Source organism: Bombus vancouverensis, chromosome 8 (genome assembly GCF_051014615.1).
Source record: "Bombus vancouverensis nearcticus chromosome 8, iyBomVanc1_principal, whole genome shotgun sequence".
NCBI classification, from domain to species: domain Eukaryota; kingdom Metazoa; phylum Arthropoda; class Insecta; order Hymenoptera; family Apidae; genus Bombus; species Bombus vancouverensis.
Genome location: NC_134918.1, coordinates 9,507,672 through 9,528,360, shown reverse-complemented (window position 1 = coordinate 9,528,360; position 20,689 = coordinate 9,507,672). Strand labels below are relative to the sequence as shown.

The 20,689-nt window shown below is 39.4% G+C and overlaps 2 protein-coding genes across 2 annotated transcripts in view; one reads left to right on the top strand and one right to left on the bottom strand.

Moving 5' to 3' along the window:
* Cow (Proteoglycan Cow) overlaps positions 1–20,689 on the top strand; it is a 236,698-nt gene that overhangs the window by 183,822 nt on the left and 32,187 nt on the right. The gene's annotated exons all lie outside the window — the stretch shown is intronic.
* Positions 9,585–20,409, bottom strand: LOC117162781 (RNA polymerase-associated protein CTR9 homolog). The gene is given in 15 exon segments (XM_033344733.2): positions 9,585–9,681; positions 9,775–10,041; positions 13,581–13,961; positions 14,478–14,652; positions 14,739–15,073; positions 15,146–15,456; positions 15,543–15,659; positions 15,735–15,929; positions 16,003–16,528; positions 16,601–16,911; positions 17,001–17,120; positions 17,193–17,765; positions 17,845–18,084; positions 18,157–18,255; positions 20,356–20,409. Coding segments are annotated over 15 exon segments (3,801 nt in total).

Below are 20,689 nucleotides of genomic sequence, written 5' to 3'. Positions count from 1 at the left end.
TGGTCGACTTAAACACGCTGGGCTGTAAGGCTTTCCTATTCCCCTTCGTGCCGCGGTTAACATTTACGTCGAACTGTTCTGCTGTTACTGCACGATCATAAAAATAAAAAGAAGAGGAGGAAAAAGAAAAGAAAACACTCGTATGTAAAACGGCAGTGAAAGTTTCTGCTTCCATTTTGTCGGCCATTTAATTGCCTAACAATGAATCGCGCTGCCGCGGAAAATGCTTTCGTCGTTTAAATAAGTTCGCAGGAAACGAACGCTACGATTAAAACGATGTGATTGCAAGCTGTTTATATAATATACGATCTTCTGTTAATGATTCGTGGCAGTTTATTAATTGGCTAAAACGTTCGAGAGTAATTTGCTGCACTTAAATATAATCTATGGAAACTCGATCGGAGCGCAGGATATACGTGAGAATTCAAGTTACGTTACCAAACAGAGTCAGTAGAAAATGAAGTAAAATTATGACCATGTGGTGAGAGTAATTTCAGGCGCAACAATTATATTGTAACGCGGAGCTTACTAAAAGCGGAAATAAAGCTACGAGCGTGCAATTAAGAGAATGCTTTTGAACACAAGGAACCAGGTTATCGAATAAATTCTTCGGAAGCTGAATTAAAATTATTAACTGGCGTTAAGGGGAGTAACGTTAAGTACAAGAATTATGTTGTTAAACGGTATGGCCAAAAGCTGAACTAACGAGAATAATAACATTGAACGGAAGAATCACGTTATCAAATAAAGTCTTCGCCAGATGTGGATGAAAATTAGATGCACGCAATAAAAATAATAATTTCCAGTGCACGTCAAGTTGCATCGTATTATAGAAAATTATACGAATATCAGTCTCGACGCTTAATACATACACGTTATATTACATTTTCTTGAACGAAGCATACTCGGCAGACCACTTTGATTAACAGCAAACTCGTAAAACCATGATATCACTTTTTACCAAGCAGCAGCTTTGCTTCCCACGATCCACCTGTATCTTACACAAAGCTGTCATCCTGCTTTTATCTTTCTTTTTTCGCTTCTTTTCGCTTTAGAACATGCCTTTGGCGACGATCACACTTTGAGAGCCACGGAAAACGACAGGGAAACGGGACAGACAATTAGATGCATCCTAAATGCGGACTCTCGATGTCCATTAACCGAACTTTACAGTTTTCTGTGGGTGTTTTTTCTACTGGCGAAGAAAAAACTGCGAGAATCGCCCACAGAGACGTATTATGCCAATGGACGAATTCTTTCTGCGGGAATTTTAATTATTCGCTGAATTCGGTTCGTTAAACTAATTTGCGTGGAATTGTTTCTCAGCTAATTCTTTTCTGTCCCTCTCAGATCCCATCGGGTTTTCTTCGTTCTTCTCACAATGATTTCTGTCGTGCAGGATTTCTTAATTGACGGATGATTAAAGAGTTTACGTTTGGTTTAATTTTCACGAAAGGATCGTTCGCGAAGGATAGTTAATCGGAGGTCATAAATTCCACGCATTTAGCTATAGAATTTTTGTAAAGGAATTTTTCTACCACTTCGTAGATAATATTTCGTCTTTTCAGCTTGATTTGTTCCTTATAAATCTCAAATTATTAAAAAGAATTTTTATTAAAACTACCATACATTCTGTACACGATACTTTTCAATACGAGACCTCTCAAATAATTCTTTACTTTCTTCATTCGAAATCTCCTCTCTCCCTGAACAAAATTTCCTATCACGATAGATATTTCCTATACAGTGAACACACCCTATGCTTCTTATCGCCAAAACTACCCAACACAAATAATCCAATCCCGCCAGATCCAACCACACCTCGTTCCTCGCCTCACATCGTAAACAAGCAGCCTTATAAAGACATTAGCAAGCAAGTTCCTGCGAAACTTTATCATCAAACCGATATGTTTGGCGAAAGAGAGCGAACAGACAGGGGAACCATCGGTAAACGTCGTATTTCGTCGCGAAGACGGCTCGACGTCGTTTGTTATCCAGTTGGGCCGATTGAAAGGCGAAGTTTCCGTGGGCCGGTCGACTGCCAGAAATATAGCGACGTAGGAACGCGATGGGACAGAATCATGGAAGCGGTGTAGGAAGGGGCCGAAAGAGGAACGGCCAGAGGATTACATTTCGCATTCATGGAATTCCATGGTGCTCGCGTAAATCAAAAGTTCCGTGTAAGGGTACGGGAACGTGCTCGAAAATGCGTGTTCGACCGAACAAACCGTCGTTCGATCGTAATGCGCTCCGGCGTGGCGACGTCACGGGAAATAAAAATCGGCCGTGTACGGAAAAGGATGAGAAGTACAGCAACGTAGTGGCGTTCGTCCGAAATCGACCGTAATTCTTTCGCTTATGTTCAAATGATCTGACTTAGACGATGCTCGGTGTCTCGATTTCGATGATCCAACTTCGACTATCTTTGAGTCAGTGCAACTCGAACCTAATAACGATGGCGGTAAATGTTGAGTTGGCAACCCAATACTATCCCTGTAAATCTAACAAAAACTTGGCTAACAAAATATAATAATACGTAGAATCTCGATTATCCGAACTGCTGTTATCCGAGTTCTCATTATGCGAATGTTCCATTATTCGAACAAGTCTCGCGCGTGAAAGGCTCGATCTCCTAGAAAAATTTCTATCGACGATCAAAGATACTACCGACGAGAAGATGATACAAGCAATTATGTTTAAAGTTTACTGTTATATGCTGGCATATGCTTGAGTGGACGTCAAATGTGTGGCGCTAAGAAGAGCATGGAAGATACGTTGGAGACACGATGCAGGAAAAAATGAAAGATAATATTACGATAGATGCGGAAGAAACTCCTTCTGCGTTGAATATAATACGACAATTAGGTGATTGTGATAACGACGTGATAGAACGGTTTCAATCTGATGAATCTTCTTCAATTGACCATAATACCATCGTTGTATTACGGCTCGATTAATGAATTGAAACATGAATATAATGGCGATGATGATATTCCTCGAGGTTTTGAAGTATCTGAGACTTTAAAAATAGAGTTAAGATGGTAGGAGGTGGGAAAGGAAGGTAACTTTACATAGCATAAATCTTGAATCGAATTATACTTCGTTTCATTATTTGCATTGCTATTATTAACATTTATGTTCTGTTTTAAATATGTACATGAAGATGAATATCGGGAAAGTAAGTACTGTATTAGCATTGAAATTCCTTTATCCGCAAACCCTTTTGTCTGCCATTTAGTTCGGATAACCGAAGCTCTACTGTATATTAAAATTTTTGTAACAAGACACTACCTAGTAAAATTAAATTCTAATAATAATAGATAGATAAATGGAAAATAGAAATCAGAGTTTTCGTTTGTTATGTAGCAAAGAATAACGAACAGACAAAATATTGCTGGGAACATTGAAAATGCAGAAACTGGAGTAATTCGTCAATTGTCATCCCCTCATCAAAATTTATATTATTTCTCCCATTTATTTCACATCGGCATAATGTGATCTTGCCGTATGTTTTATACAATATCGTGACGTTCCGCATTTTCCAGGAAAACTTCAGCACTTCTAATCGGCTTAGTGCTGTGTATTCCATTCGATGGAAATCTTATTGCAAGGGATAGTAAGCAAAAAGGTATTACGTCTTGCTCGTTTGTTCTCGTCAGATGCATTCTCTTTCGTTGTCGAGAGGCGGTTGCACGGTATTCATAGCACGGAATCGATACTTGTTCAATGAAATTTAAGCGAGCATTACTACACAATAGAGAAAGCGAGCTTCGACTTTGGAGAATAAATATTCTAGCTGGTGACAGGTTTTTAAGCGAAACGCACTTTGTAAGGGGGTGCAAAACGCGCTACAAACGTTGTAGGCGAGCTGTGTACGAGTTCTGTTTGGTTCGAGGAAACTCCTTCGGGTATACAGTATGGTAAACGGGCCTTCGTGTAGTTACGGAAGTGGCAGTGAATGAAATTCGGGAATTTGAATACAAATTGAGACGAGAACACGGGGAATGGAATGGGATTCAGGGTGTGTTGATAAACTCTCTTTTCCCCCTTTTCAGTTTTTTTTTTTTTTTTTTTGTTTCGAGGGTGAGAAATGATGGATCGGTTTTAGCGTAAACGATATTGCGAATTTGATGAAGCGAGGAAAGTTCGTGTTAGCTAACTTTTGATTTTCTGCTGTTGAATATTATTACGACAGAAGCTACATTTCCCTTTAGCAGAGAAAAAGAAATCTATGATAAGCAGAACGAAGAATTTTGTAATGGAAGTTTACTAAGAGAAGCGTAAAGAACGTTAAGCTGATTCCCAATGAAATTGCTGCAGATAATTTTTTGTCGTTACGCGTGATTTGAACGAAAATTGTAGCTTTTCTTTTAAAACTAGCGAAATAAATTCTCGTACCCTCGCGGCAAACGTTCGAAGTTAAACAACCTTCGCCTCAAATACGAAAATTTCATAGAAAGAAAAAGAGAGAGAGAGAGAAGAGTTCGAAAGACCGCCGGGCTTGGACCAAAACTTTTTTTCCCCAATGATAGCACCTGATCGAAGTTTCGTGCTTCTCACGGGCCGGATCGATATAGAAGCCTTGGATTAAAGACGGATTGGCACGTTCATTACCAACGAAGCTTCCGCTTTTCTTTCTCCCTCGTCCCTGTCGATCGAAGAATTTAGGAAGATACGAATTTAACAGCTGAATTGGAAATCTTATATCCTTTCAGTTATAATTATCCACAAAAGCCTTTGTACACTTTATGAAAAGGCTAACTATTTTTATTGAAATAAAACTATTTTTATATGACTATACAGTATATATATGTAGTAAGTATGTAAATTAGTACCTGTGCAAAGCTATGAAATTTTATAACATTTTTTGATGTACGAAAACTATCACAGGTCACTGTGTAACGATCGAACGTGTATCGGAATTCTTCGTACTTTGCAAAGAGAAAAATATTTGATGCTATTTATTAATCGTACACGTTCGTTTATGTGCAAACAGAATGTAAATAAGATAATTTTGTATGTTTATCTCAATTAGATTTATGAAAGGAATGGTAAACAAATGTCGAGCTGTTTGCTTCAAAGTGGGAAGAAGGTATCGGAGGAAACATTTTCTACGAAAAAATTCGATCTCGGGGGGAGAAAATTCCATTTCCATGGAAGTGAAACATATTGTATCAGGAAACATTTATTTTAATCTTCTTTGGTAAATAGTCGACTAAAAGAATTCCACGGCACTTTGGATTACGTTCCTCCATCCATTCTCTTTTATTTGCCTTCTAACATTTCTAACGAAAAATTACCTTTGAATTCGATAACTTCGCATTCAATTATTTCTTGTCACCTGGCCTCTATTTAAAAGAATTTTTCTTTTTTTGACAGCAAGAAATTTTGAAACATAATTAGGAAAAGTATTTAAATACGTCGCTAAATTCGACCCCAATCCCGAAATTTTTTTTTTTATTAAAACGTTAATCGCATTAATTATGTATTATACATATTTATATTATTATATTACATACCATAGTATTATGTATGAAACATAATACCCTTACGTTAATATACATGAATGAGAAACGATGAAGGCAAAGTACTAATTAAACGATAGCAAACTTCCTAAGCCACCCTAATGGATTTTAACTTTTTAATGCGGCGCATCCACCATAAAGCAGAAGAATAAACATTTCGTCGAACGGCGAAATTAAAAGCGAAGAATTAAACGCTTCTATGATTCGCCGCGGCTCCGGCCAGCGTTTACGGGGCTTATCAGGCTTTTAAAACCTTATCGGCACGTTTTAGTCGAGCAATTTCGTCAGGGATAAACTTTGGGAAACGCGAAGGTACGTAACAGTGGCGCGTAAATTCACTTGGCTAAGGCTCGTAACGTGGCCGGTCTCCCTCGTTTCGCGCGTTCTATCGTCAGCCTCAAACGAGACCTCAAAACTGGCGAAAGGCACTCGAAACGTCCTCGTGAAAACCCATGGTACGCGTCGGCGTAGCGGCGATGCTGGCCGCGATAAGAACTCGTTGAAACTGTGGTCGGACAGACGAAAATCCATCCGGCATAATGTGAAAAGACGAGTGCTTTTTCTCTCGGTCCCCGGGTCTTCTCGAAAGAGCATTTTCCCCCAAGAAGCTAAAAGAGACTTCTTGTTTTATTCTACCGCAGCCTGGTTTCTCGCAATTTTATCTTCTGCTCCTTTCTCGTTCGACGTCCATTAAAAGCAAGGTTTAGCAAGGGTGCAGAGGTTAATCCGTGACGTGAATCTGTTTGAAGTTAGGGTAGGCTAATTACGGTCTGATCGTGGCTGTTTGGGATGCGTTTATAGCTTGCGAATATTAAATGTGATAGACAGCGAATTATTAGAGTTGTTGGAATATTGAAGCTACATGTTTAGTATTTTGTTCTGAGCGGTATATTTTCGCTGATTTTATTCCATATGAAAGTGTTAGGTTGTCTGAAAAGTTTCTTCCGTTTTATGAGGAAATAATAGACGCACAATCTTTCCTTTTTTGTTTTATATTATTTTGTCGAATTACATACGATCCATTTTGTTCTGTTGAGATAAACACCACGACATTTCACAGACTTTGTTTCACGTTTGTATGAAGGTGTATTGTAAAAAACACGTTTGCGAAAGAAAGACACTTTCCAGACAACCTAATATACACGTTGTGATAGGAATCTATTAAATTTATTAGGTAGCAGGGTAAACTATTAGGAAATTAGTTTGGACATGATATGAAATGTGCGATGTTAAATGTAAAATTCGTGCTACGTGTTCAACCTGGATGCGATAAATATATAAAATATTGGAATGCTATTTGTTACGCATATATGTTACACGTGTGTATCAACAGTCCTGGAAAATGTACAGGGAAAGAAAAGGAATATTTTGTGGCGAATTCTTGTTCAAAATTTAAACATTTCAGACGTAAGTTTGCGAGCGTCCGCAGAGAAAAGTATAGAGAAAAGGAGGGCGACTAGTAGTTTACATAAATATGAACATTCTAGCCAGTGTGCAACGAAATTCGATTCGAATTTCTCTGTTCCCGAAAACCATCTCCAGGGAAAATTGTGTTCTCCGTGCAAAGAAGGGTCACGAGCGTATTTCTTCTACCGTAAAATTATTGCAAAGCACAGTGCTTGAAAAATTCAGCGAGAATATTTCGAGTAATTTCTCTCTCAGCATAAAAGCAGCAATTTTTTTCTTTTTTTCATTTTATTTTAATACCTTAATCTTCCTCCCTGAGAAAAGAAAGATGTTTAACACTAGGTTTACGGGACCCGTCAATTTGACGGATTTCAAACTTCGAAATGAAACATCCCAAAAACCATAGCATTAATTTAAACCATTTTTCATCGTACATTAATCATTTCATCTAAGGAATTTATACACACAATTATTTTTTTCTAGGCTTTCGAATTTTTGAAATCTGTATGTAGTGTACCTATCTCTACGAAACCCGTCAAATTGACGAGCTAGCTGATTTCATAAACAAATCGTTTTTCAAAGACAGTGTGCAAAAGTTTCAGTTATTGTAGACATTTCCCATTATTGTCTTCGCTTATTGTAATTATTTACAATAGGATAATTGAATTTGGGCACAGTATTTTCTTTTTTTTAACCAATCCACCTTTTCTAGCAATCATGAGTAAATTCAGGAGATATATGATATAATAAGATAATAATATAATAAGATATTGAACAAAATTGTCAATATCAATGAAGATTGTTCTGAGGATACCTCCGAAGAAGATCAATATGAATTAGGCCAAAGCGAAGCTGACAGTGAAAGTTCTGAATACACTGAAAGTGGAGAGATAGAAGGATCTTCGGATAGTGAAGAGGATAACTTCTTGAAAGTGTATCGTAACAAGAAAAGGATGCATATTTTCTTCTAGTTCTGACTCCGAGGATGAAACGACGAGCATTCCAAGCACATCCCAAAATGTAATGGGTGAAATTGAAATTGCGATTGATGGGACACAGTGGATAAAACTGAAAGCAGGCGGATCTAGAGGTAGGACGCCCGTTCGTATGATATTCAAGGATATCGCAGGACCTACTGGCTGTGCTAAGAGAAATATTATGTCGGGTTGTGTAACTAGTACTTTCGAATTGATAATTGGCAGACACATAATGGAACCAGATAAAAGATTGCACTGAAACCGAGGCGCATCGAGTTTTGAAAAAAGACGGACAATCACAGTTGCTAAGTTACGTAATTTTCTAGGAATTCTATATGCCCGGGACGCATATGAAGCGAGATCATTGAAAGCCTCCGAAAGATTACAAACAGATAAATTTGCGCTGATACCCGAAATATGGAACAGACTTATAAGTAATAGCCAGGCTTGTTACAAGCCATATGAAAATATCTCAATAGATGAACAATTATTTCCAACGAAAGCCCGATGCAGGTTTACGCAATATATGCCGAATAAGCCTCATAAATTTGGCATTAAATTTTGGTTTGCAGTTGACGTCCAAACAAAACATATTTTGAATGGTTCCCCTTGTATGGGGAAAGATGAAACTCGATGCTCAAGAGAAAAAAGGACAAGATGACTTTGCTTTCCTCAAATTTATATAAATCAGAAAACTGCACGCTTACTGCGTATAAAAGTAAACCTAACGTAAGAGTCCTCCTTCTAAGTACCAAACATGCAGGTATACAAGTAGAAGACAATTATAAATGTGTTCTAGAAACCGGATCGAAAATATCCAGAAAGGAGTTCAGACGATCTAGATGAATGTCTAGTAGAAAAAATTGAATTAAAAAGCATTATAAATACGTTGTTAAGTTGATTGACTGTTGAACATAATATGTAATGACAACGTAATGACATATGAAGTGGCACCAATATTATTAACCTCTACAAAACTTTAATCATTTGTTTCATGTAATTGTTTTTATTGATACATAAAAAACTTTAATCGTGCATATATAAAATATTTTAATTGTGTAATACATTTCAGAGAGACATAATAAAAACGTCAATTTTTATAATCTTTTATTTATAATTTTTGATATAAAACAATACGTTGGTTGTTAACACAACCCTAACATATCTTCTTTTATATTAAACAATGTGAGTGTACAATAACAATTAAAACTATTTGTTTATCATACAAAGTATCAACAGATAACTAATTAGAAAGCAAAACGGTTTATACATTGAACTAGATAAAATCGTAATAATTTTACATAAAATTACCTTGTATCGTGAAATAATACTTCGCTTTAAATACAATGTGAAGAACATAAACACACGGTTTCGACTAAAACTACGGGGTGTTCTTATAACTCTCGAACATAAAACAAATATTCAATTGTCCGAAATATTACGTCCGAAACACTGAAGTCGCTCCATCTAGAGATCGTTTAATTCTAGCGATCGATAAATCGAAGCTACTCGTAAGCTCGAACGATTGCCAATTGCCATCTTAGCGTAACAATCCTGTTTCAATTCGAACGGTCCTTTCAAACGTGTGTTAACAAATATATCGCGAAAGTTATATATATTTCATTTTTATAAATTTGGCACTTAAAAAAGTAATCCAAGGTTGGATTTTCCGCGTTTATTCGCTTTCGCCGCCACCTCCTCGATCTGTACTCGAATGGCGGGAACCAACATCACTGCTCAAAACTGATTTTCTCGACTCTAAAGTAGCAGAGCTGGAATAAAATAAACGCAATATGTGGCCATCACGGTATCACGGGAGCTATATTTCGTTTCGGTGAGTGTATTTTGATGTTCTTTTTATTTACCTTGCTGATCCACTAGCGCTGCGACTTCAAGAGCCACTCTTTGACCGTGAGCCGGAACGCGATCTAGATCTTGACACAGATTTACATTTTGATCGGCTTCTGCTTCTTGATATACGTCTCCCCGACTGTGAACCACTCCTTGATCCTGATTATGATCTTGACGTTGATCGCCAAGCTACTTTTCTGGAACCACCAGGAGACCTTGATCTCGATCGTACTCCAGCTGCAAAACCCGATCTTGATCGCGCGCTAGCTGCAGAACCCAATCTTGATCGTGCGCTAGATGCAGAACTCCATCTCAAACGTGCGCTAGCTGTAGAACCCGATCTCAAACGTGACTACGTGCAGAGCCTGATCTCAATCGTGCGCTAGCTGGAGAATCCCATCTTGATCTAGCGCTATCTGCAGAACCCGATATTGATCGCGCACTAACTGCAGAAACCGATCTCAAAAGTACACTACGTGCGGAGCCTGAACTCAATGGTGCACTAGCTACAGAACCCGATCTCAAACGTACACTACGTGCAGAGCCTGATCTCAATCGTGCGCTAGCTGGAAAACCCCATCTTGATCTTGCGCTATCTGCAGAACCCGATATTGATCGTGCACTAGCTGCAGAAACTGATCTCAAACGTACACTACGTGCGGAGCCTACTCTCGATAGTGCGCTAGCTGGAGAACCCCAGCTTGATCTTGCGCTATCTGCAGAACCGGATATTGATCGTGCACTAGCTGCAGAAACCGATCTCAAACGTACACTACGTGCGGAACCTAATCTCGATAGTGCGCTAGCTGGAGAACCCCATCTTGATCTTGCGCTATCTGCAGAACCGGATATTGATCGTGCACTAGCTGCAGAAACCGATCTCAAACGTACACTACGTGCGGAACCTAATCTCGATAGTGCGCTAGCTGGAGAACCCCATCTTGATCTTGCGCTATCTGCAGAACCCGACATTGATCGCGCACTAACTGCAGAAACCGATCTCAAACGTACACTACGTGCGGAGCCTGGTCTCAATAGTGCGCTAGCTGGAAGATCCCATCTTGATCTTGCGCTATCTGCAGAACCCGATATTGATCGCGCACTAGCTGCAGAACCCGATCTCAAACGTACACTACGTACGGAGCCTGATCTCGATGGTGCGCTAGCTACAGAACCCGATCTCAAACGTACACTACGTGCGGAGCCTGATCTCGATGGTGCGCTAGCTACAGAACCCGATCTCAAACGTACACTACGTGCGGAGCCTGATCTCGATGGTGCGCTAGCTACAGAACCCGATCTCAAACGTACACTACGTGCGGAGCCTGATCTCGATGGTGCGCTAGCTACAGAACCCAATCTCAAATGTACACTGCGTGCGGAACCTGATCTCGATGGTGCGCTAGCTACAGAACCCGATCTCAAACGTACACTACGTGCGGAGCCTGATCTCGATGGTGCGCTAGCTACAGAACCCGATCTCAAACGTACACTACGTGCGGAGCCTGATCTCGATGGTGCGCTAGCTACAGAACCCAATCTCAAATGTACACTGCGTGCGGAACCTGATCTCGATGGTGCGCTAGCTACAGAACCCGATCTCAAACGTACACTACGTGCGGAGTCTGATCTCAATAGTGCGCTAGCTACAGAACCCAATCTCAAATGTACACTACGTGCGGAGCCTGATCTCGATGGTGCGCTAGCTACAGAACCCAATCTCAAATGTACACTGCGTGCGGAACCTGATCTCGATGGTGCGTTAGCTACAGAACCTGATCTCAAATGTACACTGCGTGCGGAACCTGATCTCGATGGTGCGTTAGCTACAGAACCCGATCTCAAACGTGCACTATGTGCGGAACCTGATCTCGATAGTGCGCTAGCTACAGAACCCGATCTCAAACGTACACTACGTGCGGAGTCTAGTCTCAATAGTGCGCTAGCTGGAAGACCCCATCTTGATCTTGCGCTATCTGCAGAACCCGATATTGATCGCGCACTAGCTGCAGAAACCGAACTCAAACGTACACTACGTGCGGAGCCTAATCTCGATGGTGCGCTGGCTACAGAACTCGATCTCAAACGTACACTACGTGCAGAGCCTGATCTCAATCGTGCGCTAGCTGGAAGACCCCATCTTGATCTTGCGCTATCTGCAGAACCCGATATTGATCGTGCGCTAGCTACAGAACCCGATCTCAAACGTACACTACGTGCGGAGCCTGATCTCGATAGTGCGCTAGCTGGAGAACCCCATCTCAAACGTACACTACGTGCGGAGCCTGATCTCGATAGTGCGCTAGCTGGAGAACCCCATCTTGATCTTGCGCTATCTGCAGAACCCGATATTGATCGTGCACTGGCTGCAGAAACCGATCTCAAATGTACACTACTTGCGGAGCCTGATCTCGATTGTGCGCTAGCTGGAAAACCCGATCTTGATGGTGCGCTAGGTGCAGATCCCGATCTCATACGTGCACTACGTGCAGAGCCTGATTTCGATCGTGCACGAGCTGGAGAGCCCGATCTTGATCGTGCACTAGCTATAGATCCCGATCTCGAACGTACACTACGTGCAGAGCGTGCTCTTGATCGTACGCTAACTACAGAACCCCCGCTTGATAGTGAGCTATCCGCAGAACCCCCTGTTGAACTTGTGCTATCTGCAGAACCCGATCTTGATCGTGCACTAGCTGCAGATTCCGATCTCGAACGTGCACTACGTGGAGAGCCTGATTCCGATCGTGTGCTAGTTGCAGAAGCCCATCTTGGTAGTGGGCTAGCTACAGGACCCCATATCGAACTTGCGCTATCTGCAGAGCCCCATATTGATCTCGCGCTATCTGCAGAACTCGATATTGATCGTGCACTAGCTGGAGGACCCGATCTTTTACGTGCACTAGCTGCAGATCCCGATCTCGAACGTGCGCTAGCTGCGGATCCCGATCTCAAACGTGCACTACGTGGAGAGCCTGATTTTGATGGTACATTAGCTGGAGAACCCGATCTTGATCGTGCACTAGCTGCAGATCCCGATCTCAAACGTGCACTACCTGCAGAGCCTGATTTTGATGGTTCATTAGCTGGAGAACCCGATCTTGATCGTGCACTAGCTGCAGATCCCGATCTCGAACGTGCGCTAGCTGCGGATCCCGATCTCGAACGTGCGCTACCTGCAGATCCCGATCTCGAACGTGCACTAGCTGCAGAATCCGATCTTGATCGTGCACTAGCTGCAGATCCCGATCTCGAACGTGCACTACGTGCAGAGCCTGATTTCGATCGTGCAGTAGCTGGAGAGCCCGATCTTGATCGTGCGCTACCTGCAGAACCCGATCTTGATTGTGCACTAGCTGCAGAACCCGATCTCGAACGTGCACTACGTGCAAAGCCCGATCTCGAACGTGCACTACGTGCAAAGCCCGATCTCGAACGTGCACTAGCTGCAGATTCCGATATCGAATGTACGTTAGCTGCAGATCCCGATCTCGAACGTGCGCTAGCTGCAGATCCCGATCTCATACGTGCACTACGTGCAGAGCCTGATTTCGATCGTGCACGAGCTGGAGAGCCCGATCTTGATCGTGCACTAGCTGCAGATCCCGATCTCGAACGTGCACTATATGGAGAGCCTGATTTCAATCGTGCACTAGCTGGAGAACCCGATCTTGATCGCGCGCTACCTGCAGAACCCGATCTTGATTGTGCACTAGCTTTAGATCCCGGTCTCGAACGTGCAATACGTACAAAGCCTGATTTCGATCGTGCACTAGCTACAGAACCCGATGTTGATCGTGCACTAACTACAAAACCCGGCCTTGATCTTGGCTGCGATTCACTTTTTCTCAAACCACTACGCGATCTTGATCGCGATTGCCTCTTCCACGATCCTGATCTTGATGTCGGGCGTGAACCACTTTTCTCTGCAACGGATCTGGATCTCGACGGACTTTTCGAACACGATTGACTTCTCAACTTGGAACCTGAACGAGATCTAGACCGTGGACGAGATACGGATCGAGATTGAATTCCTGATCGTGATCGTGATCGTGATCGCGATCCCAATCGTGAACTACTTCTAGAACGGCTTCTAAATTTCGATCTGGAACGAGACCTAGATTTCGATGCACGGGATTCTTCTGAGTGATAAATAATTCGTCTGTTTCTGCGTACGTGACCTTCGTTACGGCTTTCACTTCTGAAAAACAAATTAACGACGCCATTAATTTATTTATTACATACCTCAGTATATTATATTCTTGTAGCGGCACATGAGTCAACGTAGTTTTGGTTGGCTAGGTTCAAAGTTAAACGAACTCCGGACAAAATATTATCGCCGTTATTTGTAATCGTCAACCGGAGTTACATTTAATCTTTTTGTGATACTATCGGTCGATAGACGAACATGCCCTCTAGGACGATTAGTATAACGAACTAGTATAGCGAATCAGTATAGCGAATTAGTATAGCGAATTAGTATAGCGAATCATTATAGCGAATGATTATAGCGAGTTATACAGTCGAATAACGAGGGTAAAGTTGAACAGTAGCACTGAGCGAGCGACGATAACGACCGACATACACTATCTGTGTACTTGTACTTAAAGTGATTTTAATATACACTAACTATTACAATTTTATCACTGATCTCTTTAATAAATCACCCAACACGTATAATAAACCACCTCATTCTCATAAAATGAATGATCCTTACCGGTTGGCAATTTTAAAACCTCCTAAATCGCTATCAGATTCGCTCGTTGATGTAATTTCCTTCGATAAAGGCATCTTTCCCTTTGCAGTCTCAGCTGTACTTTTCCAAAATGCTCTGTCTTTCTTAATAATCCATTTTCTTCCACGTTTCGGCTTGAGTCGATCACTTTCTGAACCTGAATATTGCGAAATAAAATATATATTTTTTGAAAAACGCAAATTAATGACGCGTATAATCGAAGATCATGAAATACTATCTTACCACTTTCTCCACTCCCCATTTTTTTCTTGCGCATTACTTTACCCTTGACCCTGTTTTCTTTACGTTCACTTGCTTTTCTTTTGCGTTTCCTTTGTCTACGAGCTTCCTCCCGACTTTCCTCTCTTCCAGAACTATCACTGTCACTAACGTATTGATCAGTGCGTGCTTGTTTTCCTTTCCTTCCAGGTTTTTCCGAAGACATTGCATCGAATACCAAAGCGTTCTTTGTCTTTTCAATGTACTCTAGACGTTTCTGTAACATTTCCTGTTCTTTTTGTCGTTGCATTTCTTCAAGTCTCCGTTGTTCTTCCATTTGTCGCATTTTAAATGCTTGTCTATACATTAATACAAGATCATTATTATGATGTTTGATGTATTCCATATGCTAATTATGTTGATATAATTACCTTTCTTCTTCTTGTTTTCTCCTAAACATTTTTTCTTCCTCGTCCCATTGTCTAGCTCTGGCAACATGATATTGCGCTTGCGATAAAAGATCTTGACAGCACCTTGCTTTTGCTTTCGCAAGTTGCCAAATTTTACCTTCATGCGTTGATAGATATTGGAAGTATTTATGTGAGATTCGCAATTCAGAAACTGCCTGGAGCACTGTTGTTAATGTGGACTTCTTATCCTTCAAAATTTGTGTCGCTAGACGTTGAAGGACAAGTGCAACATTGTATAACAAAACAGTGTCCTGTGGAGCTACTCTTCTTCCCTAAATTGATATAATGAAATTGATTAGTTATTATTCTTTAATCAATATTAACGATATCAGAGCATGACACAATGTTTCTGGCTCACCTTTAAAAATGTCAATTTTGCTTCTTTTAATTTACCAGCTTTAAAGTAAGCTCTTCCAAGATATTGCAAAACTTTGACATGATGGTATTTATAGAACTTCTGAAGGCAGTTTATATACTGTAAAAAGATATATTTTATAAAATAGATGCCGAAACGTTATCATATCGTATTACATACAAAACGGAAAGTTACCAGTTGGATAGCGTTAAAGAATTGTTTTTGCTCTACATAAATGTGCGCAATATTCAACCATACATCGCAAAATTCTGCTGTTGCTTCTCGAACTTGAGAAAAAATATCTTTAGCTTCATTTACACAACCCTTATGCGCTAGTACAGCTCCTATTCCATTTGCAGCCCAAATATTTTTAGGATCATTTTGCAAAACCTATGAATTTCAATATCTATATATGTATATACGAATTCATTTTATAAAGATTTATTATTTTTTAGTATCATACCTTTTTATACATAGCCAATGCTCTGTCTTGATATTGCTTCTTTTGATCTTTATCTTTTCTACTTTGATGCAACATTTGCAACCAAATGTTACCCAAAGCAATCAAAGAATAGGCATCGGTACTTGTTTCTGGATTTGTTAAAATTCTTTTGAATTTCTTCTGGCTAGGACCCCATTGCATTTTATCGAAATGTAAGTTACCCAAAAGAGACCATGCACCTGAGTGCTCGTTATTTATTTTTAAAGCATCCTTAAACCAATCAATCGCTTCATAAATTTGTCCTTTATCTCGAGCCATACAGCCAAGTCGTAAATAACAATCTATATAGTTTGGATGTTTCCATAAAATGGATTTGTATAAGTTTTCTGCTTTATCAAATATACATAAAGCTTCGTTCAAACGAGCCAAATTATATGTCGTCGTAACTGTAATTGAGTTATAGTATACAGGATCGTGTAAGACATCAGCTTTAGAACGCGTTAAAGATTCCTCAAAATTTTTCCTAGCTTCTTCAAAGTTTCCAAGTCTGTGATAAAGTAATAAGTTTTAACCTTGATAGCAGATAAAATAAATTAAAATAAAGAAATATGAAACATACCTATAATGTAGAGCACCAACATTATTTAGAATTTCTGGTGGTATATCTGCCTGGACATCTTCTTTTAAAATCCGAGTTACCATACCATATGCATTTAAGGCGGCATTATAGTCACTTTGCTCCAATATTTGAGCCAATTCAATCCATGCTTCAATATCATCCGGAAATTGTTGAGTTACTTTCTGAAGGTGGTTTTTAGCAATGTTGCGTTTGGATTGAGAACTTGAATTTGCGTAAAGAGATCCAAGAATTTTCATTGTTTCATAATTATCTGGCTGCACTTCCAACACCTTTTCGAAACATTTCGTTGCCTGTGATTTAAAAACAGTGTATGTAAAATTTATTAGTTTTACCCTATCATATATAGTATATAATAATATATATAACACGTTATGCTTACATTTTCTGCATCACCACGATAAACATGCATTTGACCTAAGCCGAAGTATGGTAATACAAAAACTGGAGGCGCAAATTGTATTGCCTGATAGTAATATCGAAACGCTTGGTCATAGTCAGCCTGAAATAGTTAAATTATTTTTCAAAATTTTAAGTATGTATATATGTAAACTTACTTATATCGTACACTTACTTGAACATGAAATACTCTGGCTAATTGATAGCAACTTTCTGCACGCATAACCTCGTTCGCGGTATTCTGAAATGCATAGAAGGCTAAGTTCTGTACTTTAATGTAGTTCTTTTTATAGAAAAAATGATTTGCCAAATGATTCAACACCATGGAATTAGTCGAGTCAATGATATAAGCTCTTGATAACATTTGAACACCTGCTTTGATACTATCAGGCTGTCCTTGATTCAGTTTCAGTACTGAAAGTCCAACTAATGCTCCAACACATCGGTCATCTAACTGTAAAGCTCTTTCAAATGCTAAATACGCTTTTTCCTGGTTATTTAATTTCATAAAACAATGCGCCATCCCCAATCTCACAGCAGCTGGACAATTTGGATTTGTTCTCAATGCCTTTTTATAAAAAGCAAGCGCATCTCTGTAATCTCTTTTGTTAAACGCTATGCATGCTTTTCCCAGTAGGGAAGGAATATTATTTGGAGACTGACTTAGTACAAAATTAAATTGGTCATCAGCCTGAGCCATCCTATCCTCTTCCAGGAGGCAGAGATAAGCTCTGCCAAGTAAATGATTCTATAGCACAAGGAAGTATTATATAAATAATACATAAATATTTCCGGGCATCAAATAAAATATTAAAAATGATATATACCTCGTCATACATAATAATCTTATCTGCAGTTGTATATAATAGAGTGGCTTTTGCAAATAGATCCTTCTTTCTGGCTTTATTCTTTTCTCTGTTAGCTTCCTGCACATAATATGCAGCCAACATATCCAACGCACGCATTTGATCTTGTTCATAGTTACAATAATCAATAGCAGCATCAATCCAAGAAGATTCAAGTATTTTAATGAAATGTTCGATTTTATGTTGTTTGTAATATTCAAGCTACAATGAAATACAATATGTTTAATGTCTTGTAGCTTTTCTATTATATCTATTATAATTCGAGGTACCTACAGCCAAATTGACCCAAATGTTAAGTCGTGGACGTCCTTGACGTAAATTACTAAGAATCCCATCTATTTCTGATATTTGATCCAGGTCTAACTCGATTACCTAATAGAATGTAATTTAATATATTAAAAAAATTAATCAGCGAGATATGGTGAGGGATTTGAGTAGACAAAAAGCTAATTAACACATTAACAGTAAATGCTCGCTAGATAATCGTCGATAACTCGGTAGATAGCTCGTCGATACAGAAAGATACTCGTAGATACTGATAGATACTAACTCGAATAATAACTCTGATAATAACTCGAATAATAACTCGAATAATAACTCGAATAATAACTCGAATAATAACTAGAATAATAACTCAGATAATAACTCAGATAATAACTACTCGCCCGCGATCGCTTTCGTTTATTTATACTGGTCAGGGGAAAGTCAGAAAATTCAAATTCGTCTTTATTCGGCGGTTACATGTAGCGGCGACATTGTTTTGCCCGGAGTTTATTTATCATTACGTTTCATGCGTCAAGGCTGTGTCAATGTCCCGAGGCAAAACAACAACGTGATTTGAATTGTCCTCTAACTCATGTGCCGCTACAGATTCAATTTCAATTAACAAATGTCTAATGTTTAACATTTTACTGTACATGACATAAATGGGAAACATATTGTAAACAATATGAACAAAATAAGATCAAAAAATTAGTCGAAAATTATGCGATTAAAACAAATATGAAACAATAGTCATTTATATTTCATATCGAGGACAAATTTCAAGATATTTAAAGAACGGATAAAGAACCATTCGTTTCCCATCAAAACAAGCCAGGGATTAAATCGTCGATTAACAATCTGTAACGATGCTCGATTAATTACGACCAGCGGTTTCGTTTCATCGAGCGAACGAAATTGCACGAATGCAATCGAACGCACGCGCGAATTAATTCGTTCCCGGAAGCAGGTATCGAGATTACGTGGCCAATCGACTCTGACGTTATCGAACCGATCGAATAATTGATAAGTAACAATTTTAGTCTCGCGGTTTCGACAAAAACTTTCCATTTAACAGACTGAAGAGATGCTAGTACACGTTGTTTACAGCCAACATTGTGGTTTCGGAAGTTATCGAGTAAGTAAAGGATCGATATATTTGCTTTGGATAGAGTTGATTTTGAACCTTTCTGTTGTCAACAATTAGACTGCGAACGTTTGTGCAATTTCTTATTTTTATCGCCACAACAAAAGAAATGGAACTTGAGGAAAAATTTTGTTAATCCAACGAACATCATATCTCATATATCTTCGCATATCACGCGTATTATGCACCTTCTTACACTATCAAACTTCCCATAAATGCATTAAACAGTCTGTTAGCCAAACAAATTTCCTATCACCAAGGAACAATCCATCGGTATTAATTAACCAATTTTCCAATTGTTTCTATTCTCTTATACCAAAGAAAGTATCTTCGTCAAATATTTGGACATATAAATGATAAATTCTTGAAAATTTATTTATACAAACCATTCTACAAGATTCTTTTTTTTTTTTTTTTAATAAAACATACAGAGACAACTGGAATGGAACATTTGCTCCTGAAATATTAATATCGAATCTTCCTGATATCAAAGCTTCGTTGTCTTTCATCCTTTAGAAATGTGTCCACGAGCGTTGCAAGTCACCTAGCTCGAGTCAGAAGGCGAATTCTCGTGGACGACGAGAAGAGGTGGCCGAGAAGCCGCAGGCCGCCGTCTTGATAAAGGAGTTAAACCGGCTTAATTACCGCGTTACTCGGTTTAAACTAATTACGCGTTTGCCGACAACCACAAATTCTCGAGGCGCAACCTAGCGGGTCGGCATTGTGGCCGAATCCGCAGAGCGACCCTTCTTTATTATGCCGCCATAACCGCTCGTAATTCTACGCGGTACCATTTATACCGTGCTCTTCGTAGCTACAACTGTTGATTCGAGCTTGCTAATCGAGAAACCGGCTCGAGAATTTCAGCTGACGCAACCTGAAGGAGCGTAATTTCTTCCTTTTATTTTCGTTTCGAGGATTAAAGATGGAGGATGAAACGGAGGAATGATTAAGCGCCTAGTGGATTCTCTGCAGGGCGGAAAAGAGATTGTAATTTATGGTTGAAATTTTTATGGCTCGATCAAATGGATGTAATTAAGAAGTTTTTGTAATATCGCATGTACGTTTTCATTAGCTCCTGCTATTCCAGGAAAATCGTTGTAATCGGGGACAAGCATTATAAGTTTATGGTTGAAAAGTGGGAAGATCATTGCCCTTTTTGACTGGTTAATTGCGAAGAAAATGGATGTGGTGCCTAAGAGAATGAAACGAGCGAGGAGTGGAATCGGTTTTTCTAAATATCGCGCGTATATCTTCGTTGCTTAAAGAGTTCAGGAAAATTGTTGTAATTAGGGCAGTTGTTATAAGTTTATAATTGAAAAGAAGAAAGATCATTGTCTTTATTACATTGTTTGTGAGACAGTGAAACGAATGTAACGGTAGAATCAGTTTTTGTAA